General features: G+C 43.0%; 1 protein-coding gene across 1 annotated transcript in view; it reads right to left on the minus strand.

The window, feature by feature from the left end:
* ELP1 (elongator acetyltransferase complex subunit 1) overlaps nucleotides 1-14,990 on the minus strand; it is a 686,929-nt gene that overhangs the window by 436,389 nt on the left and 235,550 nt on the right. Inside the window, exon 15 of the mRNA XM_086963713.1 lies at nucleotides 9,066-9,172. Within this exon, the coding sequence (XP_086819839.1) occupies nucleotides 9,066-9,172 (107 nt within the window). The remainder of the gene's footprint in view (nucleotides 1-9,065; nucleotides 9,173-14,990) is intronic.

Here is a 14,990-nt window from a genome sequence, read left to right on the forward strand (position 1 = left end):
GTTGGCCCTGGCCATTACCTTGAGGTGCTGAGAATTCTGTGCACGGATACACGTAGAGTAATGGTTTTTGGCCTTGACAGATTCTGGCATGCACTGTGGATTAAGAGTTCCAAATGTGTGGTATAATGCACTGCACTTTCTATCTGTTTTTATTTCTCTTGTTTTTTAAATCTTCTAAGGACATTGGTGTCTTTTAAAACAAAAATATGAAATCGTCTTTTATTTACTCTGTATCTTACTCTACTTGTGCTGTGTACTTTTTAAGATCTTTGTGATCAAAATAAAGTTATATGATGATGATGATATGAGTAATGTGTCGCCCTGCGTGGGTGGAAGAGAGACTGCTGCCATGGCCTCGTCATATACTGTTTTCAACCTAAGGGCCAGTAATGTAGCATAGGCCTTGTAGAATTTTGACGGTAAACCGTCAGGTCCTGGGGTCTTGCCTGGAGCAACCCTGCATATGGCTTCCTTGTTCTAAAAGATCGTGAAGTCTCAGTTTAATTCCTCCCTCTGCTCAAGCAATATCTAGGGAAGGGCAGCATTGGCCATGCAGAGCCAGATCTTCCCTTTCTTTGCCGTGGTCAACCATGTATATATAAAGCGCAATGGCATTTGAAGGCAGCATGTGTGTGTAATAGGACCCCAGAGTCTGCATTCATTGACAGCACAGGCTGCCGCGCTGCTCCTGTCGATTAACCATGCCAGTAGTGCTCCTGGTTTGCCTGCCTCTGTGTGTGTTTTTGCGTAATTAAGGCATCACAGTCTCTCAAGTAGTGCAGCTTGCTCTCGCCTTGCCCGATCCAGGTGCTCCTGGCCTACTGCGGAAGTCTGAGCTTGTTTCTCAAGTCGGAGCAGCTTCTGCTCCAGCCTGAAGACCTCACCATCAATCTGATGGCACATGTTCAGGATGTTGCCCAGGCAGTGTCCTCGGATTGCCACCTTGAAGGCATCCCATTCAATCTGCCGGGAGGTGGCGGCATCAGTGTTTATAGACTCAATTTTCTTACCATTAAGAAAAGACCTGAATGCAGGGTCCTCCAGTGCTGTTGCTTGCAGTCGCACGTTGGGAATGGGGGGAGTACCATGCTGCCAGCTTAGACGTAGATTTTGTGGGTTATGGTTGTATTGTGTCCTGACAAGATAGTCAATGTGGGTAACGTGCATGGTTATATTTGATGTGCTGATGAATTGATCTAGTGGGACATGTAGGTCATGGGTGTTGAGTAGAATGAGTAAACCTTGTGGTAGCATTGCCCAGGCACAAGACGTCCATTAGGCCCAGAGTTGCAGCCAGTTAGTTAAGGTATCGGCACTGGAGTTAGCAGTTATACGGCAAAGGGGTCGGGAAGGAACAGCCTAACTCTAAATTAAGGACACTGATGAAGTCACCACCCAACAGCTAGGGAAGTCTGCTCCATTGCAACAAAAGCCCAGTCCGAGCATTTAAGAAAGCAGCTTGGTCATAAATTGCTTCCCATAACAACCTGCAGCTGTGCAATTGGCCCCCCACAAAAACATAGCGACCCTCTGGGTCAATGACCATATTGTCCACAACGAAGTGGTCGTCAGCTTTGATCCACACCAACACCCCACGGGCATAAGTGGAATAGTATACTCGGCCCCTTCATCTCTTCTGCAATCACCCGACTTCTACCCAAGTGAGGTGGGATTCCTGTAGGATCGTTATATGTGTCATCCTGGGGCACAGGTAGCAATACACTGCATATCTCCAAGAAGGTGTGTACATCCCATGGACATTCCGTGTTGTTATGTTCATATCAGTCATCATGATAGCTTCTGGATGGGTAGAGTCTGACTTCCGCAAGTCGGGAAGGGCCATCTCCACCCTGAAGAAAGCAGTCTAGGCAGGTGCAGGCTATAACAACAAATGAATTACAAAAACCATAGGAAACACTAAATACCATTTGCAGTAGGGATACAACGGGTACCCGCCCAAATGTGTGTGATGGGTGCCAGTATCAGCAACCCGTCGCAGGATAGGAGACAGTGTTGATGCTCGAGGATAGACACCTTCGAGAGACTCTGGCCACCCTACAGAGTAATGGCAAGCTATCCTCTCCGGTTGACAGATATCCCGAGATTACACAATGTTTTGTGTACTCGTCACGGTTGAAGTTTGTTTGAACCAGACGGCTCACTTCGTTGCCTGATCTTGTCCACATGATACTCATATTGGGAGCGCCACACCAGGGGTTAAACGTACTTGTTAAGAGGCTCGGAACAGACACTATCTGGATCGGAGACTTGGAATTATTTTAACTACTTGAGAACAAAGATTGTTACATGACCAACCGAGTCGGAATTATCACCGGTGGAGAGGTTGAAAACACCAGTTAGTATTGCAGAAAGTCCTGAAGAAGTCAAGGAGTTTACTACCCACTGACGAAACACATGTTGGCTGGTTTTGCTCAAGAACTCCATATTAAAAACGGACCACAACGGTTCAAGAACTCGTTTCTCATTTGTGAACTACAAGACAGTGTTTCATCACTTCTTATACTTTGTTGCGTGTGCATAGGGTTTGTTGTTTTGTATTGCTTCGGACCTCTGGGTCCCGCTCTGGGGGTTTAAGGGATATTTCGCCCACCTATAGCACTGCATCTACTTTGTGAAATCTATACTGATCACGCTATATGGTTTAGCGCGGATATAATAGGCCTGTGAGAATTAATGTCCCGCCTCCTTTTCAGCCAAAATGGCTTAAAACCAACCACATCAACATCCCTTTATTCCTGAAGACTATTTAGGATCATGAACGCAGTGCTGGGAACATGACCCTTTTAAATTACCACGTTCTTGATCTTGAAAAAGGGTTTGACACACTAGATTGGTCCTATCTTTTTGAGGTCCTTCAAAAGTTTGGGCTTGGGCCCAATTTTAACTGAATGGTTAAACTCTTTTACAAGGTCACAATGGTGAGGATGAGATTTGAGGGTAATGTCTCTGCCCCAATAGTAGTTGGCAGAGGGACACATCAGGGTTGTCCTTCTCCCTCTTCTTGTTCACTTTAGACATTATGCCCCTAGCTGTCAGAATGCGACACAAAGGTTGGACTTGGAATATTCCCCTTAAGGATGGCCTACAGGTCATCTCCCTATAAGTTCACAACATCTTAGTATTTGTCCAAGGCGCCGGAGATGGGTTTCACTAAATAGTATGGGTGCTCAAAACCTTTGGAGAAGTCTCAGGACTCAAGGTTCATAAGAGCAAATCTTGTTTATTTCCTTTTTGTCAGGGCCCTGCCCTGCTTGCACTCTCTCTGGGTGCCAAACAACGTAAATGGAAGGGTCCACTTTTGATATTTAGGCCTCCATAGGGAACAATGACCTGCAATATGGTAACCTTAAAAGGGCAGTTACCTACCTAAGGGCTCAGGTGGCTTTCTGGAGGATGCTACCTCTGTCAACCATGGATTGTACTGGTATTTCTAAAATGGTAATGGTACAGAGACTCGTGTACTATTTAATCAATCTTCCTTTACTTGCCACATGAGGCTTTTTCTATGAGCTGGATTCACTACTGGGTGACCTCATACCGTTGAACAGTCATCGTACAGTGTTCTTATCGGTGCTGCGACTTCCCCTCGCCGTGGGGGGCGGGGAAGCCCCACTTTGAGGCCAACTAGCTGGCAGCTCAACTGTAATGGCTGTTAAAATGGCTGGTGGAAATTGTATTAGAGGATACTAGGTGGCTTCCAAGCACATGACCCAACCTGAGATAAATAATCTGGCCTTTCCCACGACACGACTCCCCAGGGGGGGAGCCCCGGCTGGTCCAGGTTGCACTGCTCATCAGGGTAAGACTGTTCTCACTCAATGTATGTCCCTTTACACCCCGAACATCCCACTACTGGGCCTACCCAAGTAAGACGACCAGCTAGATTCCTGGCATCTGGTGCATTGGCTGACAGCAGTGCTCAACACCGTAGGGAATCTATTCAACAACAGTTGTCTTCAATCATTCCAGGAGTTCTCAGACAACCAATCTCTGCATGAAGGACAATTTTTGAACTAAGGCCTTCTTACGCATATACTCTGATCCAACTGGGTGGTTGCGGATGAGGTGCGCAGTGTTCATCAACTGCCTCGCATCCTTTACAGGGGTATACTGTTCACAATGTTCTTATCCGCATGCCTCACTGCGAATTCTTCAGGAGAGACGTGGGAGACTGAATTCCAGCTCGTTGTGCATGACAAGGAATGGACTACGTTCCTCAAATACCTGTGTACACTCTACCCTAATGACAGTTTTCATGTAACTCAATTTATTATTTTGCTTCGGGCCTATTGCTCGATAGCTCAACTATACAATATCTTCCCTGGGGACTCTGCCTCCTGCCCTCATTGTCATCGAACCCTGGCAGACTTCCACCACATGATATGGGACTGCCCAGCCATGACAGGATTTTGGACAAGGATATTTTAAGAGCTGACAAGTTGTACAAGCTTTGTTCTCCAACCCACATGGGAACGCTGTGCACTGAAGATTTTTTGAAGCCCCAAGACATAAGGCAACGCTGCAGCTTTATGACCTGGCTCTCTAATTAGCAAAACTAACAATCACGTCCCAGTGGAAGTCCTCAGTATCCTGCTTCTGTGAATACTTAGCGCTCGATAACCATACAATGGTCACCAGGGGAAAGCAAAACCCTCCATAGGGAACAGTAGAGATCTCTGGAAATATCCAAAGATGTAACAATGAGATGAGCTCTGGCTGACACTGGGTAAAAATCCCATGAACAAAACTATGCCCCCATGAAGAGAGAACCACTCGCTCGATACCTGACTATCCATCGGCCTTTCGTTGATGCACTACATTCCAAACCATTTAATCAATTTGAATACATGATGCTTTCAGCTCTCTTCACTCATAACTTGTATGGTCATTACGGGCTAAATTTCACAGAGCCCCGTCCCCCTCCGCCTCCTACTGAGACATACCCCCCACTTGCTGGTAGGGACACAAACCGTTCTGGGACCAGGACACATGGCTCTGCCATCCTCCACACTTCTCCACATGGACACTCAAAGCAGACGTCGACAGGTACCTCTCTCTTGGGGCCATCCCTCTAGGTTCATTCTTCCATGCATTATGGCTCTGGTACGTTTTCCTCTCTACACTAATTAGCCTTATGAGATATATGTTTCACATAGATATTGCTGATTATGCACAGTATTGTGGCCAAGGCACTACCCACACATGACTACCACATGATTGAACAATCCTGTAAAAAGGATTGCCTACATCCTATCACTTTTAAAACATTATTATTTTGCACAAGTGAGTCCAGTTCTGATTTATTTGCAAACACTGCCCTCACCTTTGATATGTTATGGGGTTGTGAGCATTTTAGCAGGCGCTTTATGGAGAATAAACATTTTTGATCATGCACTGAACCGAGATTAAAAATGTAATGTTTTAGAGGGAATTGTTTTTAATTATGTGTTAGTACTGTATAGAATGCACTTTATCGTCTATGACGGTGCAGCAGTTCGGTTTTGTTAAGTCAAACATATATTAGGGCTTAGTAATCGATACATGGTAACTGTATATGAAATATTGGACCTGCCCTTTTATTATATATTGTATAGTTTTTATCGTTTTACTGGTCGAGTAAAGTTTTACTTGACTTGCCTTGGATTTCCTCTTTTAACCATCAAGAGCAAAACCCATACTTTACTGTATATTTGCCTTTGATTACTCTGCTTGTAACTGTGACTGCAGAATCTCTACATGCTTATGATTTCGTTTCTTCTACCAAAAATACTAATACAAATATGTTTTGAAAAATATCTGGCTTGTTCTAAACATTGTAAATTGGCTCTTAAAAGGAAAAAAGTAACAAAAAGGGTCATCTCCCACTAATGTACAGAAAACAATCAAGAAAGTACACTGCAACATCTTTAAAAAACTATTGATGAATGAAGGTCTAGACTCCAAGATTAAAACATTCATCATGACCAATCTGGTTTGCCCCTCTAGAAAGACAAGTAAATATTCAGCAATGGCAACCCATAACACAATTAAGAGTGCAAAGACCGGGACACAGCCCAGAGAAACAAAATCCATAACACAGTGTCCATGGGACATCCTGCGACTCATTTTCTCATTGTTACCAACCTTGTATGTTTTCTTGGGCAGGAGAGTCACATCATAAGTTATGTAATGGATGGCCTACATGTTTGGATATTGTTCTCTAATAGAGTACATTTCTCTACTCGATGATAGGGGTCCACCCAAACGGTGCTCTATTTAACATGGGAGACTATGTTCCATGACCTAGCTTATGCATGACTAACAGGTGGTGTAAGCTGATGAATAGTTGTCGGGCACAGGTCTCTTTACCTGTTCCCAAACAAGGACTCTGCATACCTTCCCTCTTGTGTAAAGCCGTTGAGCAAGTCATCATGATAGCACCCTGCACCACTACTTCGCTATCACCTAACTGTCCCCTCACCTTGCCCCCCACCAGCTTTGGATTGTGCATGATGAGCACAGACATAGATATCAGAGGTACAGTACACACAAACTTAGTCCACCCAGTATAAATGCAGCCCCTACAGTTGAGGGGTGAGTTCCACAGTTTAATTGCAGTCAGTGCTTTCTCGCCTCTTACCAGGGTGTTCTCCTGCGTTGCTCTATGCTTTCCTCTCTTTCTGAGGAAACCACTAAAATGAAAAGTATACAAAGCATATGTATTTGGTTTTGAAAACACATCCACAGAATGGAGAAATTAAACCCTTCTGTGCTCATTTACTTTGGATCACATCAGATCCAGCAGGGAAGCCTTTGGACTGAAAGGAGCAACATTTGAACACACGCTGTTATTAACGGCATGGTCAAAGCCATACACCTACAAAAAAAGAGATAATATAACTGTTCATCACCCATAGTTTGTATCCCTTTTGACAAAAAAACTACATCTGGTTGGAGAGAGTTCAAATAGTTTCCAAATCAAAATCTGTGAAGGACAGTTCCATTGGTGGCTGACTGCCATGGAACCATAGCACATCACACAGAAATGCAGTTAAGACTGACTATTCCCAAACGTTTGTTGCTAACTCTGAATATAAGTGAAAGGTTTAATGGAGGCGAACTGCCAACTGTGAAGAATATAAGCTGACCTCTTTGGCTATTTCACCTTTTATCTGAAAGAGCTGTTCACACTTAAGTCAGCAACCCAAAAAAAGAACAGGATAGGCTGCTTTCCAGTTAAGAAGACATTGCCCTGAGTCAAATACTGCTGTGAGTGCAAATTCTGTGTCCTCTGCCAGCCTAACATGAACCACCTCCCCTGTTCTGCTGAAAGATGACCTAGCTTCCCCGATAGCCTCTATGAGCTATTGCGGGTCTGTGTGAAGTCCTGGTTGTCTGCAACCATGGTACCTTTGAGCTACCATGACCCTAAAGGAAGGTCTTTGTGCTTCCTTATTCAGCATCATCCCTGAAAGCATCTACGAGCAACTGCAAAACCTACAAGTGTGCAGGGCCTCTGCATTCAATTTTGCCCCCAATACCACCTGTGGGCTGCAATGACATCATTATAGACACCCCCCCTCCTCTATAGGTAGGCCCCTGTGCCTCTGTTACCTAACCATCTCATGCCCCTCGAACCACGCAACCCTCACTTCATGTAAGAGCCAAGTGCCTCTGTCCCAAGAATTTCAAAAGCTCACACAAATAATGCAGAATCAATGACACAGTCCAATATTCTTTAAACATATAGTCTTTGCAATAAATAACTCATATTTGATGTCCAAGATAGGCATTTTCGTCCGTTTAGAGAAAAAAACAGTACGTTTGTTGTTCAACAATCAATTACAATACCTATGACCCTAAAGTTGCTAGCTAACCAAATGTACAAGCACTTGTGTGGGAAAGAGAAGTTCGCTATTGGTCTATTACTGAACAGCACTACATGTTAATGTTTTGGATTTTTCTATAAGAACATAATCAAAACAAGTTCTAAATATGCAAGGTTCGCTCTTACTAATAGTAAAACATTATTTAATCATTAAACATATGATTCTAAATAGCTGATGCAGGATTTCATCCTGAATAGGGAGAATAGACCAAATGGAAAGGTTAATATGTCAATCCCATCTGCCACTGTTTGAAAGCCAGTCATGCATTCTGTTTTTAATGCATAGTTTCTACTAGTCTGAGGTAGAAGCACAAACTTATCTGAGATACAAAGTGTAACACAGCATTCGATTTCCGCTCTGTCTCCTCTTACCTAATGGAAATGACCATCGGGATGTCTGACTGCTACACACAGAAATCACCAATAATCATTAACTAATACCTGCTTTTGCAATAGGGTCATATTTTGTTTCATTAGGTGCCCTGGGATCTAGAGATGCGAAACAGTGGATTTACTCTCTAATGCTCCATCTAACTGCTTTAGTACTATATCTCCTTCTGAGACTGTAGATGTATATTGGCATATTTACACCGTGAAACATTTTGGTATCCCAAAGTGGAGCATTGAGGCTCAGGCCCCATGCCAAAATCAATGTACTGCATCCTGTTCTCAGGAACACACAAAGAAATTTAGTACACAAAACGTAAGATAGTCTGCACTCAGTGTGCAGACCCAGTGGTTGTCCAATAGCAATTTCAATCTACATATCATAATTTAAAGAGTTAAGGTCTCTACAGCGTCACATGTTAAACAGTGAGGTACTGTGAAAAAAGAAGTGTTGTGGCTCAAAAGATACTCCTTGTGTACTAAAGAATATCAAGATGTCCTGAAAATCAATAGAAGTGAAAAAGGGGGATATAATATTGGGGATAAGTCTATGAGTGCAGGAGTACATGGCACACTCCTATGACTAGATAAAGGTTTGAGTTATTTTTCAATAGCAATACAAAAGTGGTAATATGAACAATTTTGAGTGATGATGTGAAATACACAAATAAGAAACGGACACAAAGACATGACTGAAAGGAAGAACCAATCTGTTCTAGAGTGGACAGAGGCAAAACAATGGATGCTAGCCTCCTGTGCTGGTAACATGTTAGAGCAGTCTTGCACGCACCCCAAAAGTATTTCATGATCTGCCCATCGGACAACTGCAGAGCTACTGCTTTCGTCTTCGGACTGTAACAGAGGCTTATGACTTGACCATCCACAGTGGCGCCAGTGCTGAGAAAAAACAAAGACAGCGAGAATGTATCAGTGCAAATAAAGGCTTTCATCAGGGTAATATTTATTTTTGCACTTCTGTTACTAATAGGTTTGTCCTAAGCACAAAAACTGTGCGTCAAACAAATATCAATAGTTTGTCTCTTATGAAATTCGTTTCTGAGTGCACAGGTGTAAAACTTTCTAAATGGCTATTGCTTATTCTTTGAATAGAAGAAATTTGCACAGGAAAGACTTTTTAATGAAATCACCCTGGGTATAGTTAAGTGAGCGTTTCCATATAAAGAGTATTTTTTATGTTGCTGATAACTTTTGTGCCATTTGACACATCTTCACAAACCATTCCAAGTAAAAGAATAAAATAAAAAAAGAGTTCATCGACCTCAGCTCCTTCCTGGAACATTTTGGGGTGATCCGTCAAGTGGAGGGCTGAGAAAAAGTGGTGTGGTCCCAAAACAAATTACCATTTCCCATAGGAATTTTGAGAAGTGATACAGAAGAAAATTCACACCACATTTGTCAGAAAGCTAGATATTTAATAAGACAGAATGCATTGTGTGATTTGGTGGAAGGCTTTTTAGCCACTTAAGAGAATTTAAGCTTCAAAATATAGGGATATATGGACAGGTGCCATCGCTGGAGTGGTACCTTGGAGTATCACTGTGGGCACGCAGTACTCTCATGAGACCCAGCGAGGTTTCCTGTGAGATCCCCGGGACCCTACAGTCCTCAAAAAGAGCAACTTTATACTGTGCCGCAGTAGCTTGGAATGCTGGTTGTGCAACAGTGGCATGGGAGTACTGCAAGGAAAAATAAAATACATTTTGAAAATATAGGGTGGGTGTCCATGGGGAGTTGCGAGACCTTGGGGTGTTGGCCAGCAACTGGACGTTGGATGCCAAAGGGGCTTGAGGGCAGTGTCTGGCTGCAGATTATAGTTCATACGCGGTGAGGGGTTGGCCGCCCAGAGGCGGGTTTGGTTTCTGTGGTTAGCTGTAAGCAGTGGGGCTTTGTATCCACCACCCTACCGAGCTCATCAAAAGCTATGCTCAGTGAAATAGTTGGGTGAATATATATATATTTTTTTTAAAACAGAAAAAACAATATTATCGTTAGGTATAGTATCCCAGCAATTTACTGAAAAATTCCAAAGGTTAAAGCGAAGTTATAGTTAGTTATAGTAACAATATCTAATTTTATGTTTAAAAAAAAACGGAATTTCACAGATAAAGAACTAAAGCTAAAGTATAGTTCAGGCTTTTAATATTATTAAAACTACTGTTTTAAAACAAATAACACTGAAATTCGCCAGTTAACCTATGATACATATATCTTACCCCTACCCGCAAAGTATAAGGGTAGAGACCCATGAGGCAGCTGGCATTGACAGAACTGAGGGCAGAAGAGAACATGTGCTTTCCAAATGTCTCCATGTATTTAGATTTACTGTCAAGAGGAGTCATAGGGGACACATATACCACCAAACTCTCTGGGGTTGGGTGTGAAGTCAAGAAGGCAGGGTCGGCCAGCACTGGTCTGTGACGACGAGCCATGTGTCTATTGACTGGTGCCCCCAACTTGGTTTTGCCCAAGTGCTCAAGAGAGTATCTGCAAGGGTGTTGTAAAATGGGATGTTCAAGAAGGGCCTGAACAGATTGGAGACCTTTGTCAGGACATTGGTCTTTAATTATATGGTGCATGTAATGGAACTTTCCTACCTCGAGTGAAATCACACCCGACCACTGTGCACTGTTGCAAAACTATTTTAGTTTTATTCTTCAATTCTGATTTAAAATTCTTTTTCCAAAATCAAATGTGATATATACAAATTCATTTTCTACAAATCAATACATTGTATTCATCATTCTGAAATATTGACTGTTTACATACTTAAACTCATTTAACAGCAGAACTGATATTGTGAGCAAATTAACAGAAGGCAAGCATAACAGATTTGCAGACACTGGAGGAGAAACGGAGTTGAGAGGGAAATCGTTTACGGTGACGAGAGGAGCAGAAGGAGAAAACGAGGAAGAACGGAGAACAGGTCCCGCTGCAGCGGCGACAGAGCAAGGAGGCCAACGACAACGCGAGCCGCCGTGTCATGCTCCAGGAGGAGCGTGGCTAGAACAGGTACGGGGCAAGTTCTTGGGGTGGGTGGGAAGGAAGGAGCGTAAACCACCTAGCGAGAAACCTCCGACTCCCACCAGTTTTTAAAACCCATTTGTTTCACCCACACAAGCACAAGTCCACTACCTTTTAGTTTTGTTAGGATCATGTGTCACATCGTGCACTGTGTGTGGTGTTCTCCCTCACTCCCTGGTCCCCTTAAAATACCAGATACCAAAAGGACAAGAGTCCTGACATATATCTTAATTTTCTTTTCTTTCACGCAACACTCCTCCACCTGATGTGACATCCGAGATCCAGAAACCAGACGCTAGGAGCCCCAGCAAGTGAACCTTAACCTGCTCCAAAGAGACCCGAAACCTGCTCCAAGACGGATCCCGCCACATTTGCCAACCAAAGACTTACGAGTAGACAAAAGCGTGTTTTTTGAAAAATAAAGCCATACCTTACCCGACCTGGCCTACGCCCTGTTGTTGCGACCCCGCCACAACACTCTACCCATCTCTGCTTTGAAAGTCTTCAAATATTGGTCATTTTACAAAATGTTTTTTTTTTCTCACTTGCTACTCCTGCCAATCTGCATTCATCTCCCTTTCGACTGCCTATTTAGCTTCTGTCATGCACCCTGCTTATGGTATAATGTATTTGAACATTACATGCCAGCATGGTTGTTGGAAAATCTAAAGCTTACACCCCCCCAATCTTACTGACCAAGCTACACCCCTTTACCTAGGGCACTCCTCACCCAAGGAATCCCAATTGGAGGCCTCTGTGTATGCTTGGGGCCCGAAGGTGGACCAGAGGGAGCCAAACAGGGCACAATATGCACAACATGCCACAGTAAATACCTTGATCTGCAACGACATTGCCACTGACCAAAAAATGTAGGTTGCACCAGGATCAGAATCGGAATTAGATTTTCAGGAGTTCGTGAGTGAGACCTAGTGGCACAAGGATGCCCTTGCTCCCTCTAAGGAGTTTGAGAGTGACAGAAGAGGCCGATCCCCACTGGGACTTTATGCTTTTTCTTCAACTAACCAGAATGCAACGAAGATCTGCTGTGGAAAGTGGACCTTAACTTCGACTTTAACCGGTCAGAGTATGGAGGCTTCTGATGTTTGTAAACAGAGTTTTGCCTTGCAGTCTCATATGGTTTTCGGGTTCATCTTGGTGCAAGTGCTGCCTATGTAGTTGTGCTCGCACCACAGGCATTACTTGTGGGGGTCTGTCATATGTGGGGGTCTTGTCATAGACCTTTGTTTGGAACAGTTTTACAAGGGTTAAACCTTTTAGTTTTAGGAGGGTAAACTTCCCTAGCACACTGATAGGATGTTATGAAAAAGACTAGTGAATCTCTTCATACACAGGACTAGAGCACTGGATTTGCACCTAAAGGCGTGGAAAGAAAGCAACTGATGTCAGCACGTCTGAATGGTGCATCAATTCCATAGCAGAACAACACTGGTGTAGACCTGCATGATGTCAAATACAGGTGCACATGAGTACTGCTCTTGAGTTTTTGTATCCAGTCGAATGCCTGGGCGAAAATTCACAAGGTGAGGAATCTGCAGTTAGAAGTATCCATCAGAAGCCGTCTTACCCATAATGCTCTGAAATGTCACATTTTGGGAAAAGCCACTACTTTCGGACATCAACAAAGTGGCAAATATCAGAATTTACTACTAACGGCAAAAGTCCTACTAAGCTATACTCTCACCCACGCATGATTAATAAAGGAACCTCCACAATTCTCCTGATGAAAATGATACAGCATATGGTAGAGGAGAAGAATGAGCCTAAACTGCACATGTATAAATTCTATTTTACAAGGATGCCGACTTCATATGACTGTAGTTTTCGCCCCTTTCTGCCCAGTATGATTAGCTTGCCTACACACAGATATGTAGCAGTGTAGTATAGAATAAAATATGTTATTATATTATATTAATATTTGTAAAACACAACAAATGCCCAAGGGCGTCTTGGCACTAACAGCTCTACTCCGGGGCTCAGAAGGGACAAAAGCAGCAAAAGATTAGTTAACCTCATGCGCGCTAGCGGGATTCCGCTCCTGCGCTGAGATTTTTTAAAACGCATGTTACGTGACGAGCTGGGCTCGTCATCAGCGTGCGAGGAGGCTACGCCATGACGAGCCCAGCTCGTCATCAGCGTGGAAGGGGTTAATTGTAAGTGAAGAGCCAGGTTTTTAATTGTTTCTTAAAACACCTTCTGCTGGACTGAGACCTAAGATGCAGCTGCATTTGTTTCCACAGGAAAGCTGTGGAATGAATAAAGCTACTACCACCCCAAGAAGCTTTACAGATCTTAGGTACTTGCATGGTTCTGGCCAAGGCGGATCACAAAGATCTTCTGGGAATATACCAAATGATTTGGTCCTTAAAGTAGTCAGGGCCAATGCCATGTAGGGCTTTGTGTACCAAGCAGAGTGCCTTAAAAGCATCTCTCCTCATAATTGGCAACCAGTGCAGTTTGTTGAGCCCTTTGCTAGCTAATTCAGATCTCTTAAGGTTTTTTAGAAACTGGACTGTAGCAAACTGCAGCTGCTAATGTTTTGTAAAAGACATTGTTATATACCCAGGTGAGAAGCATTACAGTAAATATCTAAAGAATGTCCAGAGCACCACCACACATAAAAGTGAAAGGTCTGTCACTCTAAGTAGAACTAGCTGCGAAGCACAAAGTAAAGGCACAGAGAAGCTGATGGTTACATTATTTTATTCCGTATGTAACCACAAAGACAGCCAACACGTGTTTCGTCGCACTGTTTGTTCACATTAAGTTTATAGCCCCGAGGAATCAAAAGAAGGGATCTTAGTCAAAATATGCACGGTATAGTACTAATTAAGATCTCTGACCCAAAACCTGTTAAGAAACAACCCCTTTGGAGACACAACAATGAAATCTTAGAAAAAGAAGCACATAGACAAGCCATAGGGAACGCGATCCAGAACTATCTAAAGGATAACAAAATTGGAGAGACGTCAGACCTTACAAAAAGGGAGGCATTAAAGAGCACCATCAGAGGAAAGATCATTAAAATTAGAACTGCCATGAATAGGGACTCTAATAGCAGCCTTGACAAACTAGGAAAAGATATAACTATGCTAGAGGGACAACATGTCATCTCCAGAGATACCATACTTTTGAACGAAAAAATGAAAAAGAAATATGAGTATAATAAAATAGTCAGCGAAAGACTCTGTGAATCAAACAAGGCAGGTAAAAGCCTAGCCTCATAAATAAAGTTTAAAATGTAAAATAACACAATATAAAATATTATAGACCAAAAAGGTATGGCGCATTCTCACCCCGACAAGATCGCAGGAATTTTTAAGAACTTCTATAGCACTCTGTATAGTAAAAATAAAGACTTGGGTCCATAAAAAAACAGGAATATCTAAATAAATGCTCATTCCCTGCCCTGTGTGATAAAGAAAAACTGAAATTAACAGCCCAATTTCTGCCTCAGAAATTGAAGGCTCAATAAGGGCCCTAAAAACCGGAAAGGCCCAGGACCCGGATGGGTTTAACGCCAAATTTTATAAGTGCTTCTCATCGACACGGTCTATCCCACTCCTAAACTTATTCAACGAATTCAGTGACTCTGGAAAGATTAATGAGACACCAGCAGAAGCTATCATAGCAGTAATTCCCAAAGAAGGGAAGG

This window comes from Lissotriton vulgaris, chromosome 3_1 (assembly GCF_964263255.1).
Source record: "Lissotriton vulgaris chromosome 3_1, aLisVul1.2, whole genome shotgun sequence".
In the NCBI taxonomy this organism is placed as follows: domain Eukaryota; kingdom Metazoa; phylum Chordata; class Amphibia; order Caudata; family Salamandridae; genus Lissotriton; species Lissotriton vulgaris.